A 19,500-nucleotide genomic window follows, 5' to 3' on the forward strand; every position below is an offset into this window, starting at 1 on the left:
TCTGGGAGTCTCAATGTGGCTTGAGGAGATCTCCATCTCTTTTGACTGTTCTGTGTCCACCACTGGATCTTCCTTCAGTGACACACATTTTGTGCTTCCTTTGCAGGTCTCTGGCCTTCCCCAGTGCCTGAAAGCCGTCTGCATTCACTCAAACATGTCCAAGACCCAGAGAGAGGCTGCTATGGACAGGGTAAGGCGACTGATGTAGAGGCTATGTAATCCTTGATGTAACTGCAAAATTCTAGGGTGTCCCGGGCACCTTCCAGCCTCCGGTTTGCAACTTGAAAATAGTAATAAATTTGTAGCATGCTGTCAAATGCTCAAAGCACAACATGCCTTTAAACTTTTTTTTATTAAATTTTATTTAACATAATTATTACAAAATACAAGTAAAATACATACATATATTTTTCAGATAAGCACACATATATAAAAAACAAAAAAGAGAAAGGAAGGGGGGGAGAAAAAGAAAAATTGGAAGAAAATTTGGAAGAATTTCTTCCAAATTTATTCTACAAATATCTCAATAATGAAATTTCATTGATTGACTTCCATCGCTTACACTGCACTGCCTATATACATTTTAAGCAAATTTCTATCTGTTATTCTGTATTTCCCCCATACAATCTCATACAAATATTCTAATCAATACCTGTAGTCTTTACAACATCCCTGTGGGGCAAGTCGGCATTGTAAGACTTTTTAAATTAGTTTAAAAGAAATGTTAAAATTGGAAATGATGGCTCACGACTTGCCAGCTTTCCATGAGAGCCAGTGTGGTGTAGTGGTTAAGAACGGTAGTCTCGTAATCTGGGGAACCGGGTTCGATTCCCCACTCCTCCACCTGCAGCTGCTGGGTGACCTTGGGCCAGTCACCCTTCTCTGAAGTCTCTCAGCCCCACTCACCTCACAGAGTGTTTGTTGTGGGGGAGGAAGGGAAAGGAGAATGTTAGCCGCTTTGAGACTCCTTAAAGGGAGTGAAAGGCGGGATATCAAATCCAAACGCTTCTTCATGCTTGCAGGTCAAGGCTGGGAAGGTTCACGTGCTCCTGCTGTCCCCCGAGGCCTTGGTTGGGGGAGGCGCCTCGGCCTCCAGTTGCCTCCCACCAGCAGATCAGCTGCCCCCAGTAGCTTTTGCCTGCATCGATGAAGCACACTGCGTCTCAGAGTGGTCCCACAATTTCCGCCCTTGTTACCTGCGCCTCTGTAAGGTATGGAATCTGTGCGCACAGAAGCAAGATGCGACACAGGTGTGTGCATGAGGAACACCTGCAAGCAGCAGAGCCTGGCTAGGTAACACCTTCTCTCCGGCAGGTTCTTCGGGACCGCTTGGGCGTGCGCTGCTTCTTGGGCCTCACAGCCACCGCCACCCTCTCCACTGCGCGGGATGTGGCTCATCACTTGGGCATCCCAGAAGCCAAAGGGATCGCTGTGCGTTCTGCTGCTGTCCCTCCAAACTTGCATCTCTCTGTCTCTGCAGACAGAGACAAGGACCAGGTGAGTCTGGGGCCCGACTTGCTGCCTATCACTACTGTGTGGGAGAGGCTCCATCTTCAGAAGTCTTTCTGGTTGCTGATTTCCAGCCGTATGTTGCGGAGTCTGGGGACTGTTGTAAACAAAATCTGCCCTTTTTCCCTTATGGGGTATCCAAGAGCCCATATAGAGTCCTTACGTAGGTTCCCTGTCGGTAGGAGAAAATAACAGAGGCCAACCAGAGAATATTGAGAAGCAAAGCAGTTAGTAAGCCTGATCTTTATTGATCTGTTGCAACAGGGTCCTCACTCACCACAACGCAGGAGAGAGGAGAAACCCAGAACAATGGCGTGCAAGGCCTTATATATAGACTTTTGAAATTGCCACCCTGTAGATCAAGACCACTCCCAGAAACACCATACATACATCACAGAAGGGGTAGCTCAAGACCACCACCCCAGATACATCATACCTACATCACAGAAAAGGCGGTCTAAAACAGAAATTTGAATGTTGTTTATCTCCTGTCTGGCAGGTTACTTGATTGGATACCCTGCTTACTTGATTGGATTGCCTGGGGAGCCTGGCCAGTCTTTTGTAATGATAAATACTTAGTTCCTGGGCCAGGTCACAGGCCCACACCCTATTCATATCTTAAATGTGCCCTTAAGACAGGATAGGTGAAGGGAAAAGACAATGGGGAGGTTTCCCACTTTGACCTTGCAGAGAAATCATTTGCTCAGTTTGGGAATCAAAATGGTTTCAGGTCGGTCTTCCTGTGCTGATCTATGTACGTGCTTGGTTGGTACACTTATGAACATTTAACATACAGTGGTGCCTCGCAAGACAAAAAGAATCCGTTCCGCGAGTCTCTTCGTCTTGCGGTTTTTTCGTCTTGCGAAGCAAGCCCATTAGCGGCTTAGCGCTATTAGCGGCTTAGCGGGCTTAGCAGATCAGCTGATAAGCGGCTTAGCGGATCAGCTGATAAGCGGCTTAGTGGCTTAGCGGATCAGCTGTTAAGCGGCTTAGCGGATCAGCTGATAAGTGGCTTAGCGGATCAGCTGATAAGCGACTTAGCGGCTTGGGAAAAGGGGGGAAAGGAAAAAAACCCCGCAGGAACTCGCAAGACATTTTCGTCTTGCGAAGCAAGCCCATAGGAAATTCGTTTTGCAAAGCACCTCCAAAACAGAAAACCCTTTCCTCTAGCGGGTTTTCCGTCTTGCGGGGCACCACTGCATACCTAAGATCTCAAAATTCCTATCACATCCCTCGTCTCTCCGGTGATGGTCTTTTGGCATTCCCTTCTTCCACACTGAACAACACACGTCGCTTTCCCTTGAGCATCTAGGGAGGCAGTCCTGTACCTCAAAGTTGCCAACTTTGTTCTGATTCCAGGCCCTGGTGAACTTGCTGCAAGGGGAGAGGTTTGGGAGCCTAGACTCGGTCATAGTTTACTGCACACGCCGCGAGGAGACGGCCCGGATCGCAGCCCTTATCCGCACGTGCCTCCAGGGTGTGAAGCTCAAAGAACCCCCCAGTGCTGAGGAGCAGGAGGAGGACAGCAGCAGCAGCCTTGCTAGCAAGAGGAAGAAAGCAAAAGGTGGTGGTCACTGGCTAGGCTGGTTGTTGGGAGAGGCAGGCTGGGAAATGGTGGGGTCAGAAAACAGGAGAGCTGGTGGTTTTTTCTTCCAGTTCTCAGGCCAAATTGAAAATGCATTTATTTATAGCTGGCACCACTCCAGAGGCCTGGAGTGTGTCATAATAATTTTTTTAAAGCTGAAATGCCCTGTAAAAATATAACTAAAATGACTGGGAACCACCTAAATTCCAGCTACACAGTGGGTAAAGGTAAAGGTAAAAGGACCCCTGACCATTAGGTCCAGTCATAGCCGACTCTGGGGTTGCAGCGCTCATCTCACTTTATTGGCCAAGGGAGCCGGCGTACAGCTTCCGGGTCATGTGGCCAGCATGACTAAGCCGCTTCTGGCGAACCAGAGCAGCGCACGGAAACGCCGTTTACCTTCCCGCCGAAGTGGTACCTATTTATCTACTTGCACTTTTGACGTGCTTTCGAACTGCTAGGTTGGCAGAAGCAGGGACCGAGCAACGGGAGCTCACCCCGTCACAGGGATTCGAACTGCCAACCTTCTGATCAGCAAGTCCTAGGCTCTGTGGTTTAGGTTTAGACCACAGCGCCACCTGCGTCCCCACACAGTGGCTACCTTGCACTTAACCCCAAGCTTCAGAGTGTATAGTGTAACATGTCCCAAGGAGATACTCAGGCACACAGAGCGGGAAACTGAAATATCCATACACCCCAGGAATCCTTGCAATGTGGCAAAGAACTCAGGGGTGCTCTCTCAGGTGACTCAGACTAGCAGCCTGCAGACTAGCAGCACAGCCTGCAGAAATTAAACAGGGCAGCTTCATGTTCCGCCAGGCCTTTGATCAGGGCTCAGCCTGACTCCCCTTTTCTTTGCGTATAAGAACTAATATGATAGAGGCCTCCCAGCATTCTCACAGGCCCATATAAAATCAGCGTAAACAGTGGGCCAATGAGCACTCACTGATCCCAACCCTAACCCTGCGGAAAGCCATTCAATTAGACTTTGATTTTGACCTGTTTTTAGGAGGTAATTTAATTATTGTTTGATTTTCCACGAATGTTATATATTTGATGTTAGCTGCCCTAAGCCCAGCTTCGGCCGGGGAGGGCGGGATAGAAATAAAAGTTGATTATTATGTTATTAAAAAAACAAATAAAATTTTGTGCTGCCATCGGGAGCTGCATCTGTTGGATTTCTCCAGAAAGAAGCTGCAGTTCCCAGTGCTGGAGAGCAGTTCTGGCTGGGGAGGGCGGGGTATAAATAAAAATATTATTATTATTATTATTTATTATTCTGCACCGAAAGCCTCAGAGCCCTGTCAAGTGAGCCTTGCTCCTGTTCCCTCTCTTTTTAATCCCATTTCCTCGTAGCCAAAAAGAGCATCCGCCGCCCCCTGAAGTGGATTGCCGAAGCCTACCACGCCGGCATGTCTGCTGCTGAGCGCCGCCGGGTGCAGAACAACTTCATGTCCGGCCAGCTGCGGGTGGTGGTGGCCACGGTGGCCTTCGGCATGGGGCTGGACAAGTCCGACGTTCGAGGCGTGGTGCACTACAACATGCCCAAGAACTTTGAGAGCTACGTGCAGGAGATCGGGAGGGCGGGCAGAGATGGCAAACCAGCCCAATGCCACCTCTTCCTGCACCCAGAGGTAAGGCCTGCTGGACTCTGCTCGGGTTGTGTGATGGGTTTGTTGAGCCCTTTGCAATAAATCCCTCTGCTCAATCAGAGATATACCGTACTTTTCGCTCCATAAGATGCACTTTTTTCCTCCTAAAAAGTAAGGGGAAATATCTGTGCGGCTTCTGGAGCAAATGTGTGGTCCCTGGAGCCAAATTCACCACCAGATCACATAGCATGTCCATGGCTACAGCCTGCACCCAAAAAATCACGCATACACTGTTTCGTGGGGCCGCAATGGCGCAAAAACGTGGTTACAAAGCACGGATACACATGGATCCCCAGGATTTTTGCATTAGGTCACCCCAAATTCACCGTCAAATCACATATCATGTCTGTGGCCACAGCATGAACCACAAAAATCATACCTCCACTGTTTCATTCAGAATATTTGTTTTCTTGTTTTCCTCCTCTAAGAACTAGGTGCGTCTTGTGGTCAGGTGCATCTTATGGAGCGAAAAATACTTTACAGATCTTATTGTACATTATTTACAAGGTACAGAGCATCGCTTCAAGCATCTGAATCATCCGTAGCAGATCCCGGGAGTGGGAACTTCTTGCTGTCCTCCAGCAAAGCAGCTTGGGCAATCCCAAACGCCTCCGTTGTTCCCGCCGTTTTAACCCCCTCCTGTCCTGAGCTGACGGAACAGGTCTTCCCTCTCCCTCCGTGCCTGAGCTGGTAGAGAGGTGCCGATGCTCGTTAACATCAGGGAGCCTTGCCTCCGCCTGAGTGGCTTCCCCTTGCCCTCCACCTTCTTCCAGTGCTGCCTCTTCTACCAGCCCGTCTCTCTCCCCCTCTTTCAACTCTGGAGCCTTCCCTGCCAGGTCCGTAATAGGTTGATCCTTGTGGGAGTTCCTGCCTGGCGGCAGCAGCTCCTGCACTCTGTCTCCTTTCCCCCTGCTCCCACAAAGTCACACGGCTGGCCTTCTCTCTCCCTAGGGTGAGGATTTGCACGAGCTGAGACGGCACATCTACGCGGACACGGTTGACTTCTTCACTGTGAAGAGGCTCGTACAGAAGGTTTTCCCTTCCTGCAAGTGCCGGGAGCTGCATGAGAAACAGCAGGAGCTCAGCAAGGTCAGGAGAGAGAGTGGAGCGGAGAGCAGAGATCTCTTGGGGTGGCGTTGCTCTCCCTGATAGCCTGCAGGGACAAAAGTGGTGGCAGCCGCTGCCACTTCTTCATTTGCAGTATCTATTGCCCACTCTTTGAATGTTTTCAATCCCAGAGCAGGGCACAAAGCAATAAAAGTAAGTAGTGGAAAACAATATACAAAAACTACAAACTCATATAAAGAGGATCAATAAGCAACTCGGTTCTGTCATAGGGTAAACAAGCAAAATTGCAACACCAGAGGTTAACATTTCCTCTTTAATGAAGTGCAGGCCTCAAGGCCAGGTAAAGGTAAAGGGACCCCTGACCATTAGGTCCAGTCGCGGACGACTCTGGGGTTGGGGCGCTCATCTCGCTTTATTGGCCGAGGGAGCTGGCATACAGCTTCTGGGTCATGTGGCCAGCAGGACTAAGCCGCTTCTGGCAAACCAGAGCAGCGTACGGAAAAGCCGTTTAGCTTCCCGCCGGAGCGGTACCTATTTATGTACTTGTACTTTGACGTGCTTTCGAACTGCTAGGTTGGTAGGAGCAGGGACCGAGCAACGGGAGCTCACCCCGTTGCGGGGATTCGAACCGCTGACCTTCTGATCGGCAACCCTAGGTTCTGTGGTTTAATCCACAGCGCCACCTGCAAGGCCAGCTAGTGATGTGCAAATAGGTTTGCTGGCTTCCTTCATCTCTTTTTACCAGCTAGCACAGACTGCATTCAGGGTCCTCCAAGGTCTTGTGAATATACAAGCCGATTCTGGGACTGCGGCTGTGTAAAGAGCGCTCTAACGTCCCTGCATTGCTGACTCCTAGCCTTTTCCCCGAAGGCACCCTGAAAAACTCCTTTTCTGGGCCTGCAAAGCGCAGCCCACATAACCATCTAGCTCTAAATCTCCTGTGGACCCATTCAGAACAGGGTCATAGAACTGTAGAGTTGGAAGGAGTGCAAGGGGTCATCTGGTCCAACCCCCTGCAAAAGTGAGGGTGCTGTTGCTGCTACCTATCAGTGCAATGCCTGCACATGTGGTAGGTGGATCTGGCTGACTCAATCATGTTTTGGATCTGCTAGCCTGGTCCCTATAGGCTAGCTCATTTTTTCGTTTATATTGCTGTTCTACAAGGATATCTTACCGACATTTTTTTGTGCTGCTTTAAAGATGTGCCTTTGTAAAATGGTATTTTTGTACTTTTTTATGATGCTGCAAACCACTCGGAGGTGGTTTCTTCCAAATATGGTTGGGTGCTGTAATGTGTATGGGTTGCTCGTGCGTAAGTTGCCGCCTCTCCAGGCTTTGTTGCCTTGCTAAACCTTTCAGTCTGGGCAGCCCTTCACTTCGTGGCTGCCTCAGTCGCTAGCAGAATCCGTCAGTGGGCGTTTCTTAAATCTTTTCCAACATAAAAGTTGTTTGACACCCAGTCTCCTCCTACTCTCTCTGCGCGGGAGTCTTCTGCGCAGGGTGGGCGTGGGTAGCGGAGGACCCGTGCTCTCCCCGCTGGTGTCTGGTGAAGAGTCCTGGAGCCCTCTCACCGATTCCCCCATCAGCCCCTCTATATCCCTAGTGTTGCGCTGATTTGCTTCGCCATCTGCGGAGCTGCCTCTCTCCCTGCTGGGCCCTTCTCCAGCATCATTTGAGAGCTTTCCCTCCGCCTCTAGCTCCGATGTCAGTTCCCTGACTGGTACATAACTTACCTAGAAAAATGAATGGCTCTCATGGCTAGGAGGGTCAGTAGAGTCCCTGAGGTTCGTTCTTTCTTTCTTTAATAATATAAATTTTATTAGTATTTTCCACACAACAACACAAAAAATATCAAAACATAACAATACACAAAAACCAACATTCAAAAAACAAAACAAAAAATCTATATCTTACAAGTTACTAATATAAACACTAAAAAGAAAAACATTGACTTCACCAATCCCACAGCACCTCCTTTATATCTCATTGTGTCTTCCTGTTTTCCTTATCATCTCTATCCTATCTAGATATAAATCCCTCTTTCTTATCCTTTCACTTCACAAGGTTATTCCAGCCAGATTTCTGTCCTCAAACCTTGACTTTTAAGGTATTCATTTAGGCACTCCCATTCTTTTTTTACTTCATTTTTTGGTTTTTGTCTTATTATGTCTGTCAATTTGGCTAATTCTAAGTTTTCTGAAAGCTTACATAGCCACTCTCCTCTAGTGGGTAACTGATTCCCTTTCCAGTACTTAGCCACCAGAATTCTTGCTGCAGACATCGCGTATAAGAAAAATTTAGTTTTGTCTTTTAGAATATCATCATTTAAAATTCTTAAAAGGAATGCCTCTGGCCTTTTACTATATGATATTTTTAGTATTTTCTTTATTTCTTTGTGGATCATGGAGTCCGTGAGGTTCAGTGAGAGCTGCCAGTCCAAGTTAGGAGGGACTCTGCTCCAATTTTTGTGGTTCTGTTGGGGGCAGAGAAGCGTTCTCCACATCTGAATTGTAGTTGAGATTTCTGCATTGCAGGGGCTTGGACTAGGGTCCTGTCCAACTCTGCAGTTCTATGCTTCTATGAATTCAGCATGCAACCCTCTAGCCCAAGGGTAGGATAAGTAGCCGGATGGCATCATGGTCCATAGGACAGCTCTTGTCTCCTGGAGGAGGAAGAGTCTCCCTTGTCTTTAGGAAGAATCATAGAATGGTGCCTTTGGAAGGGACCACAAGGGTCACCCAGTCCAACCCCCTGCAATGAAGGAATTGCAACTGAAACATTTATGACAGTTGGCCATCCAACTTCTGCTTTAAAACCTCCAAGAAAGGAGAGTCCACCAGCTCCAGAGGGAATCCATTCCTCTGTCGAAGAGCTCTTGCCATCAGAAAGGTCTTTGTAATGTTCAGTTGGAATCTCCTTTTGTGTCATTTGAATCCGTTCGTGGTCCCTTTCCCTGCTGCCTGCCTGCCGTTGATCTCTCTTGTGTGCAGTAAAGCCACTTTTCGTATTTATGGGACCGCCTTTCCTGGTATGCCCTGCAGAGGACCTTAAGGTCCATGAATAACCATAGTTTAAACGTCCCGGGCCCTAAGGAAGTCAGACTATCCTCCACCAGGGCCAGGGCCTTCTCAGTGATGGCTCCGACCTGGTGGAATGCTCTGTCCCATGAGACCAGGGCCTTGTAGGATTTTACTTCCTTCCGCAGGGCCTGTAAGACAGAGCTATTCCACCTGGCTTTCAATTTGAACCTGGCCTGATCTTTTATTCCCCTTCCTTTCTTCCTTCCCTCCCTCTCCTCTTTTTATGAGGATTACCCACTCTGGGATCCCACAGCTAATTCTCCCCTGGTCTCCTCGCCGGCCCAAATAGGACTAATTTAGCTAGCTAGCCCTGGTGATCCTCTAATGTTTATTGGATGGATTTCCCCCCCTAAATTGATTTTTGAATTCTGAATTTATTGTTATTCATGTTTTATACTGTATTTTATGCTTTTTTGTTGCATCAATTAAGTGTTTTGAATTTGTTGTTAGCCGCCCTGAGCCCGGTTTTCTGAACCGGGAAGGGCGGGGTATAAATAAATAAATAAATAAAAATAATTATTATTATTTTCACACCTAGGGCGGTGAAGTGGGTGATGCAGAGATGTTGGCTGCCTTGGAAGGGAGCGGCGAGGAGCAGCCTGATTCAGGCGACGGCCGTCCTCGGGTCTGTTACAAGCACGAGCGAGCTATCCCCATTCAGCAAACTGTGGAGGCCCTGGACTTCCGAGAGGAAGGTGAGGAGGCCAGACTGGTGGTTAACTTCCAGCTCCCAAAGGAGGAGGAGGACAGGGCCAGCCCCCGCCCCACAACTGCTGAGCCACCCCTTGCCCTGTGTCTTTGCTGGTGGCTGCCCAGCTTCCTTCTCCTGCTGGTCACGAACCTTTTGCACACTCATGCACAAAGATGTTCTTAGCCAAGTGGGGACCTTGAACCATGGTCCTTGTCATTTAATCCCCACAACAGCAACCACCCTGGGAGGGAGGTTAGGGTGAGACGCAGTGACTGGCCCAAGGCCACCACCCAGTCATGGTCTCTCCCAGGTGCTCTAACCACTGCACAACACTGCCTTTCTTCAGGCCACACAGGGGTTAATTGGGGCTTGGAAGGAGTGGGATGGAGTCCCTGGGTGCCTGCCTTTTTCCTTGGGCCCCCAGGGGCCCCCTTGCCCTGGACCCAGGTGGAGCTCCTCTCAAAGTTGGCCCACAATCCCTCTGCCTCATCGTAAAATGGGGCGGGGGGGAGATGTGCCGTGGCGCTCTCTGCTGGACTGTGTTTTTTATGTCAAACTTAAATGAACACTGGCTCTGATTCCTTTGCAAACCGATGGCATAAAAATGGGGTTTTGTTTGGAGTGAAATAGCTCAGTCAGCAAAGCATGATACCCTTAATCTTGGGGTCGTGGCTTCAAGTCTGATTTTGGGCCAAACATTCCCTGAGTATTTCAGGGGGTTGGACCAGATGACGCTTGGAATTATTTCTATGATTCCATGAAAGGCTTTCCACCAGAGATGGATGCGCAGCAGCAGCAGCAGCAGATGCCCCCTCCAGCTTGAGAGTTTTCTTCTTTCTCCGTTCAGGTATAGAGACGCTTCTGTGCTACCTGGAATTGCACCCCCGCCAGTGGGTGGAGCTCCTGCACCCCACTTTCTCTTCCTGCCGGGTGGTCTGCTACGGTGGCCCCCAGCAGCTGCGGACAGTGGCTCAAAGGTACGGAGGGGAAGCTGGCTTCTGGTTGGGGACAGAGGGTGGCGCTTGGGGGGGGGGAACTGTCATCACGCCACTCCCTGGTGTGTGGAGTGCCACAGGGTGCGATACTCTCCCCGATGCTTTTCAACATCTTTATGCGCCCCCTCGCCCAGCTTGTCCAGAGTTTTCAGTTGGGCTGCCATCAGCATGCTGATGACACCCAGCTCTATCTGTTGATGGATGGCCATCCTGACTCAGCCCCAGACACACTGACCAGATATCTGGAAGCTGTGGCTGGATGGTTACGTGGGAGCCGGTTGAAGTTAAATCCTTCGAAGACAGAGGTCCTTTGGCTGGGTTGGGACGATATGGGATTGGGGGGGGCAACTCCCATCTCTTGCGGGGGTGCAGTTAGTGCCAGCACCGCCCGTTAAGAGTTTGGGTGTAATCTTTGACACCTCCCTTTCCATGGAGGTGCAGATTGCAGCTATAACAAAGGCGGCATTTTTTCATCTCCGCCAAGCTAAGCAGTTGGCTCCTTACCTCTTTCGCCCTGACCTAGCCACTGTGATCCATGCGAAGGTCACCTCCAGACTGAATTATTGTAACTCGCTCTACATGGGGCTGCCCGTGAGACTGACCCAGAAACTCCAGCAGGTGCAGAATGCTGCGGCAAGACTCCTTACGGGGTCCTCGCTGCGGGGTCACATTCACCCAGTGCTCTACCAGCTGCACTGGCTCCCGGTGGAGTACAGGATCAGGTTTAAGGTGCTGGTTTTAACCTTTAAAGCCCTATATGGCCTAGGACCCTCGTACCTACAGGACCGCCTCTCCTGATATGTCCCACGGAGGACCTTATGGTCTTCAAACAAAAACACCTTAGAGGTCCCAGGCTACAGGGAGGTTAGGCTGCCCTCAACCAGAGCCAGGGCTTTTTCGGCCGTGGCCCCGATCTGGTGGAATGCTCTTGTCACAAGAGACTAGGGCCCTGCAGGACTTGACATCTTTCCGCAGGGCCTGCAAGACGGAGCTGTTCCACCAGGCCTTTGGCCGAGGCACTGTCTGACCCCCTCCTTTGGTAATTCTTCACAGAACTCTAGCCCAATGGTTGCCATCAATTTGATTTGAACTGATTTTATAATGAATTGATTTTAGAATGCTGTATTATTTTACTGTTGTTAGCCGCTCTGAGCCCGGCTTCAGCTGGGGGGTGGGGTGGGATATAAATAAAATGTTGTTGTTGTTGTTGTTGCTCTGAGCTGAGACCTGGGGGAAACTGAGCATTGGGAAATGATGGCATGTGGATAAGCTTCTAAGGGACCCAGAAAGAACCCAAGGGAAGAGTCTGGATTATTGGGGGGGGGGGTACCTGTTGTGACCAGGGTCGCATGACACCCTCAGCCTTAAAGCAAACCTCAGGATTTTGTTGCCTGGTTGAAGGAGTCAAGTAAAGCCCATTTTCATGAAGCTGATTCATTCTCACTCTTGTAACAATACAATAAATTGTAGGTTTTGTCATTGTGCGCCCACACATATGGTTTTGCTGTTCTGAGCACTTCTTGCTGTATAGCTGTTTTGGCACAGGCTGTTTAGAGTATCGTTCCTGATGGGAAAACAGGATGCAAATCGAAATAATAATAGTTATAACAATTGCGTCCGCCCCCTGCTAGGCCAGACAAGGGAGCATAAAGAGCTTTGCAGCCCCCTGGCAGTTTGGCACAGCTGTCCTCCACCCCATTTCTGAGGTGTCCCCAGATGTGACACAGGTTGCTGCAGTGACAGCTCAGCTGGAAAACATGAGGGCTAGAAGCCTCCTTTTGAAAAATGCTGCGTTCTGTGCCAGATGCCAGTTTTCATGCTTTCAGCTTGGCATGATCAGGGAGAGTACACACAGAGCATTAATTGTATCTGGGGAGCTGGGTATTCCTTGCATTCTTAATCAACTTCGCTGGATGAACTGAGGCTGTCCCCTTGATGATTATGATAATTTATTAGGGGTGGATTTGAACTCTGCACTCTTCCAATCGTTCCATCTGTGTTTGAATCCAAGCTTGCCAGATGAAAGTGGTGCATGCTCACTTCCGGGTTGGCACCTCTGGCAATGGCGGATTTCCTCTGTTCGGGAGGAACTTGCTCCGTGAAAAACAGGGTCTGAACCGCCACGGCGAGGCGGAGACCCATTAAAAACCACAGGCGGGAGAAGCCTGTGGACATGGGATTCGGCTGGCACCTTTGCGCCTCCCCTACTCACGGGGAAACCCTGTTTTGGGGATCTGGAGCGACGTGGGGTGAGTGGCGCGGTGCTTTGAATTGACTGCTTCTTTCACGGAGTAAAGCCGCATTGCTGTTGCCGGAGAGCACTGACTTTTTCCTGTGGACAATTGGACTCTAAACAACTACCCGTGAGTAGAACGGAAAATTGGATTCTTAAATACTTCAATTTGGCACTGAAACGGGAAGGTTATAAACAGGAAGTCCGCCTCCTGTTTTTGTAAATAGACTGAAGCAAAGACGTTACAAGTTACAGCCTTTGAAAGCTTTTGGCAAAGGATCAAATTTCCACCGGTTTAAAAATACAAAACCCCCCTTGGAAGCAGGAGAAGAGGGGGAAATTTTGGATTTAGTGAGCCTGCAGGAGAGAGTGAAAAAATCAAATTACCACTGCTCTGAACCTGGGAACGGGCTGCCAGATGACGTTTGGAGAGAGTGCTTTTGACAGAACGGATTGACAGTTAGCTAAACAAGAGTAAGATACTGTTTCCATTGTCCCTTTCTGTGTTTAAAAAAAAAAAGAGGAAAAGTAACTGAAATTTTATCTTTAATGTTTGAAGTTGTGCTTGAAAGAACTGATACAAGTGGAGACTGTTTCCCTCTAGAGGGAGCTTTTGAAACTGTAACAGGACTGTAACTGGGGGATTTCCAGCTGCAGATAAGGAGTTTGAAAACCAGAGAGCGACCTTGGACTATTTAAAAATGTTGACAGGAGAGGCCATTGTGACTGTTTTATGTAAGATAAGCTGTTCGCTGGGACAGCTTCACAAGAAGATGGATGATATGACTCTCAAAGTTGATAATTTGGAACAGAAAGTGACCAACTTGAGTCAAAAAGCGAACACTAACACAGAAATAATTCAGGACTTGGTACAGGAACCCATTTTGGCAGGACAAATGGTGGAGGAGAAGGAGGAGAAGGAGAATGCATCTGTTGTTGAACATAAAATAATACAAGTGAGATCTGTGGTTTTACAGAAGCAAATTGGAGACTAAGTTGAGGCCTTCTATGATTGAATCTAGGAAAAGCCAGACTCCGAGGAACGGATCCCGGTTTGGATTAAAGAAGGAAAGTTGGAAAGAGCCCTCTATGCAGGGATTAACTGACTTTTGGGACATGGACTTGGGCCTGGAGGAGATTGAAGTTTTGGGGGCCTTTGGAATTGGAGGAATTTTGAAATATACCCGGAAATACTTTATGGACTGTAGCTTTAACTATGGAAATTTAGCTGATCTGTTCATAAGGAAGAAAAGGATTGACAGGTTGGAGTTTCCCCGAGAATGGCTCTTTAGCATTAAAGAAAATGAAGAAGACCTGCAGAAGGGACTTGGAAAAGAGTTAAGAGCCTCGGACATAAGATCACCAGGTTGATGGACTTTATGGAATTGACGGAAAGGACTGGCAGAACCCGAAACCTGGGAGAGGAGATGGTGGAAGAAGATTGGAAAATTTAAAGTTTATATATAGACTTATGGTAAAACTAATGAGTGATAGAAAAATGGTGGAATGATTTTTTTTTTTAATGGGCTTAACAGAAATGTTATAAGGAGTTAAGCACATATAAGTATTTTAGTTTTAATGGAAAATAAGGTTAAACTAATACGTTATTTACAATATCACAGAAAATGGAGAAAGATGGAAAGGATTTGCTGAAACAATTAATAGAACTGGAACACAAAAAGGGAGGTGTGAGGAGGTCGAGGAAACAAGGGAACGAAAGATAGAGTATGGAAAAGAGATGATGTATGTTTTTAAATTGTTTTTGTTTTGGGAGTGGGGTTTGTTTAGTTTAGCTTAATGTGTTTAGTTTTGAGTTTAGGATGTGTTTTGTATTGTTTATATATTGTATTGTATTGTGTGTTTTTTTCTCTTTGTTTTTCTTCTTTGTTTTTTCTTCTGTTTTTTCTCTTTTGCTTTTTTCTTTCTTTTTGTAATCTATAAAAGTAATAAATATTATTTTTTAAAAAAGAAAGAAAGTGGCGCATGCTCTAGTTATCTCCCGCTTGGACTACTGCAATGTGCTCTACATGGGGCTACCTTTGAAGGTGACTCGGAAACTGCAATTAATCCAGAATGCGGCAGCTAGACTGGTGACTGGGAGTGGCTGCCAAGACCATATAACACCAGTCCGGAAAGATCTTCATTGGCTCCCAGTACGTTTCCGAGCACAATTCAAAGTGTTGGTGCTGACCTTTAAAGCCCTAACCAGCCTCGGTCCTGTATACCTGAAGGAGCGTCTCCACCCCTATCATCCAGCTGAGGTCCAGCGCCGAGGGCCTTCTGGCGGTTCCCTCCCTGCGAGAAGTGAGGTTACAGGGAACCAGGCAGAGGGCCTTCTCGGTAGTGGCGCCTGCCCTGTGGAACGCTCTCCCAGCAGATGTCAAGGCAATAAACAACTATTTTACTTTTAAAAGACAACTGAAGGCGGCCCTGTTTAGGGAAGTTTTTAATGTCTGACGCTGTATTGTTTTTGATATTTGGTTGGAAGCCACCCAGAATGGCTGGGGAGACCCAGTCAGATATGCGGGGTATAATATACACTGTCAGACACACTGACCAGATGTTTGGAAGCTGTGGCTGGATGGTTACGTGGGAGCCGGTTGAAGCTAAATCCTTCGAAGACAGAGGTCCTGTGGCTGGGACGGGGCGATATGGGATTGGGGGGGCAACTCCCATCTCTTGCGGGGGCGCAATTAGTGCCAGCACCGTCCGTTAAGAGTTTGGGTGTAATCTTCGACACCTCCCTTTCCATGGAGGCGCAGATTGCAGCTATAACAAAGGCGGCATTTTTCCATCTCCGCCAAGCTAAGCAGCTGGCTCCTTACCTCTCTCGCCCTGACCTAGCCACTGTGATCCACGCGACGGTCACCTCCAGACTGGATTATTGTAACTCGCTCTACGTGGGGCTGCCCTTGAGACTGACCCAGAAACTCCAGCGGGTGCAGAATGCTGCAGCGAGACTCCTTACGAGGTCTTCGCTGCGAGATCACATTCACCTGGTGCTATACCAGCTGCACTGGCTCCCGGTGGAGTACAGGATCAGGTTTAAGGTGCTGGTTTTAACATTTAAAGCCCTATATGGCCTAGGACCCTCGTACCTACGGGACCGCCTCTCCTGGTATGCCCCACAGAGAAACCTACGGTCTTCAAATAAAAACATCTTGAAGGTCCCAGGCCACAGAGAAGTTAGGCTGGCCTCAACTAGAGCCAGGGCTTTTTCGGCTGTGGCTCCGATCTGGTGGAACACTCTGTCACAAGAGACCAGGGCCCTGCGGGACTTGACATCCTTCCGCAGGGCCTGCAAGACAGAGCTGTTCCACCAGGCCTTTGGCCAGGGCACAGCCTGACTCCCTCCCTCGGCAATCTTCGCAGAGCTCTGGCCCAAAGGTTGCTAGTGGCTTGAATTAATTAATTTTTATAATGAATGATTTTAGAATGTTGTTTATGTTGTACTTTTGTACTGTTTTATTGTTGTTAGCTGCCCTGAGCCCGGCTTCGGCTGGGGAGGGCGGGATATAAATAAAATTTATTATTATTATTATTATTATTATTATTATTATTATTATTATTATTATTTAAGTAGACCCTCTTCTGCTCCCCTACGGACATCTCACTTGCTGACTTCTCTTCCTCCCCTTTCCCCCAGGTGCCCTCCTCTTGCAGTCTGTCTGGCCCAGCAGCGCCTGAAAGGGGTGGACCTTGCTCATGCCAGCTCTGTAGAGTTTGACGTCATTGAGCTGGCCGACTCCATGGGATGGGAGGTCTTGCCAGTGAAACGAGCTCTCCGTCAGCTGCAGTGGACCACTCAGAATGGTAACCAGTCAGTGGGAAGCCTGTCTAAGGTGGGCTGGGCTGGGAACAGCTGTCCCAGAGAGCAGGCCTTCTGCCTAAGCCCCCAGCCAGTCTTGGTTCAGGAAGGAAGCAGAGAAGCCACATCTTGTTGGCCGCTCATCCCTTGTTTAATCTCGGCTGGAAGGTTGGGTGTGTGTGTGTGTGTGTGTGTGTGTACTGTTCTTTAGATGGAAAGGCCTTCTGAGTAACAAGGATGGAGGAACTTGTGATTCCAAGGCAATCCCCACCCTCTTAATATCTGACCCAGCAGGGCCACAGTGGGAGAAAACTCCCTTTGGGGGCTTAAGGTGGAGGATTGCACCAAATTCCCAGTTAGTCAGACTATTCCACAATGCCTTGCCAGACATAGTCCAAAAGAATGGGAGAGCGTATCCATTAACACACACCCTAGAGAGGAAATGTGTGTCATTTTGGCTTTTTATTTCCTAGCCAACCACCTGCCACCCCTGTTGCTCCACCATCTCTTCACCTAACCTTGATCCTTGAAAACGCTTCCACAACCCAATTATTTTTACTATACATGCAGAGCCATTAAAGGTAAAAGGACCCCTGACCATTAGGTCCAGTCGTGGCTGACTCTGGGGTTGCTGCACTCATCTCGCTTTATTGGCCGAGGGAACCGGCGTACAGCTTCCGGGTCATGTGGCCAGCAGGACTAAGCCGCTTCTGGCGAACCAGAGCAGCGCACGGAAACGCCGTTTACCTTCCCACTGGAGCGGTACCTATTTATCTACTTGCACTTTGACGTGCTTTCGAACTGCTAGGTTGGCAGGAGCAGGGACCGAGCAACGGGAGCTCACCCCGTCATGGGGATTCGAACCGCCGACCTTCTGATTGGCAAGCCCTAGGCTCTGTGGTTTAACCCACAGCGCCACCCGTGTCTCTATTCAGCCATTCAGTTCCTCCTAAACTGGTTCCTGCCGATTTTGTGGCCAGACTACCCTCTGGCGTACATGGCACCAGCCTCCCTGATAGTGGGCATTGCATGATTTCTACGTAACCTTCCAGTGAAATTGAACATTGGAAGATTCAGAACTCGGACACAAGAAATGGCTTCTTCACCCAGTGCATAACTGTGGGCTCCTACAAATGTTAGCGTTGTCCACCAATTTCAATGGTTTTAAAAGAGGGTAGACAGGTTCAAGGCTACTAGCCGCAACAGCTGTGTTCTAGTTTTAGTGTTGTAAGTAGTAGCCTCTGGGTGCTGGGAATTGCAAGTGGGGAGAGGAGAAGAAGAAGAAGAAGAGTTTGGATTTGATATCCCACTTTATCACTACCCAAAGGAGTCTCAAAGTGGCTAACATTTTCCTTTCCCTTCCTCCCCCACAACAAACACTCTGTGAGGTGAGTGGGGCTGAGAGACTTCAGAGAAGTGTGACTGGCCCAAGTTCACCCAGCAGCTGCATGTGGAGGAGCAGAGACGCGAACCCGGTTCCCAGATTACAAGTCTTCCGCTCTTAACCACTACACTGGCTCTCTGAGTGCTGTTGCTGTGCTCATGCCTTCTTGTGGCCTCCCCCAAGGGGCACAACACTGGTCACTGTAAGACCTGGATGCTGGACCAAGTGGCCTGATTCCGCTGCAGGCCTCTTCTTAATTCTTCCCTTCCCTTGTGGCACAGGTTCCCATGTGTCTAGGAAGAGCGGGATCCTCGTGGAATTTGGTCAGTTTGCTTTCCACCTGCGCTCCTACGGCGATCTCACCGACGAGGAGCTGGACTCGGTCTGTGACTTCCTGCACCAGCGAGTGACGGGCCGCGAAAAAGCTGCCCTTTCCCAGCTGCAGGCCTGCTTCCAGGCCTTTCAGAGGTGGGTAGGCACAAACTGGCATCACTTTAAAAGGTGGGCTCTGCTGCATGTGAGAAGCTGGGCAAAAGAACAATGTGTTCAGTCTGGGGGCGGGAGAGAGGAGAAAGAGCTCCTGTTCTAACAGGGAGGTAGAACCACCTTGCGTTTATTTTTTTAATTATTATTATTTTTAAAGTTTTTATTAATTTTCAATACAATATACATATAATACCATATCAAAGATTTATCACAAATTATATATTATGGAGTTCCTTCAGCTTATCTGCCAATCATCCGTAATTAAATTTTAGTTACGCATTTCCTAAATTTAATACTGCCTTTTTATATGCCTTCCTAATCTTATTTTCTTTTTTACAATACTCCTCAACCTTTCACAGAGCTTCTTGAAATCCCACGAACGTTGTTTGTTCATCACATATATTTTTCAGATATTCTACAAATTTTCCCCAGTCCTCGATGAACTTATGGTCTCGTTGATATCTAATCTTCCCAGTTAATTTGTCCAGTTCTGCATAGTCCATCATTTTCATTCTCCATTCTTCTGTTTCCATCTTTGGGCCATTAATATTCTCGCCGCTGTAACTGCATATTGGAAAAGTTTACAGTCCTTTCTATTTATTTCATTTCCTACTATTCCTAACAGAAGAGCTTCTGGTTTCTTTACACATGTATATTTCAACATCTTTTTCAGTTCATTATATATCATCTCCCAGAAACCCTTCACCTTCTTACATTCCCACCACATATGGTAAAATGTCCCTTCTTTTTCTTCATTAAACCACCTTGCGTTTAATGGACACAACAGGTGCTTGTCACGGACTGGCTGGAAGCTGAGAAGGGGTGGGAGGCACCAGTTGGGAAGCCTCCTTCCAAAGGGATAATAAAGTGTTAACTCGTACAAATAATAATAATTTATTATATATACCCTCCCATCTGGCTGGGCTTCCCCAGCCACTCTGGGCAGCTTCCAAAAAAATATTAAAATACCGTAATACATCAAACATTAAATCTTCCCTAAACAGGGCTG

General features: G+C 48.1%; 1 protein-coding gene across 1 annotated transcript in view; it reads left to right on the forward strand.

The window, feature by feature from the left end:
* Positions 1 to 19,500, forward strand: part of RECQL4 (RecQ like helicase 4) — a 44,110-nt gene that overhangs the window by 20,737 nt on the left and 3,873 nt on the right. Inside the window, exons 13-22 of the mRNA XM_082235465.1 lie at positions 107 to 190; positions 1,023 to 1,211; positions 1,315 to 1,497; positions 2,869 to 3,073; positions 4,451 to 4,728; positions 5,698 to 5,835; positions 9,433 to 9,589; positions 10,433 to 10,562; positions 16,460 to 16,626; positions 18,287 to 18,473. Coding sequence (XP_082091591.1) covers positions 107 to 190; positions 1,023 to 1,211; positions 1,315 to 1,497; positions 2,869 to 3,073; positions 4,451 to 4,728; positions 5,698 to 5,835; positions 9,433 to 9,589; positions 10,433 to 10,562; positions 16,460 to 16,626; positions 18,287 to 18,473 — 1,718 coding nt within the window. The remainder of the gene's footprint in view (positions 1 to 106; positions 191 to 1,022; positions 1,212 to 1,314; positions 1,498 to 2,868; positions 3,074 to 4,450; positions 4,729 to 5,697; positions 5,836 to 9,432; positions 9,590 to 10,432; positions 10,563 to 16,459; positions 16,627 to 18,286; positions 18,474 to 19,500) is intronic.

The sequence above is a fragment of the Podarcis vaucheri genome (assembly GCF_965113315.1).
Source record: "Podarcis vaucheri genome assembly, chromosome: 8".
NCBI classification, from domain to species: Eukaryota; Metazoa; Chordata; class Lepidosauria; order Squamata; family Lacertidae; genus Podarcis; species Podarcis vaucheri.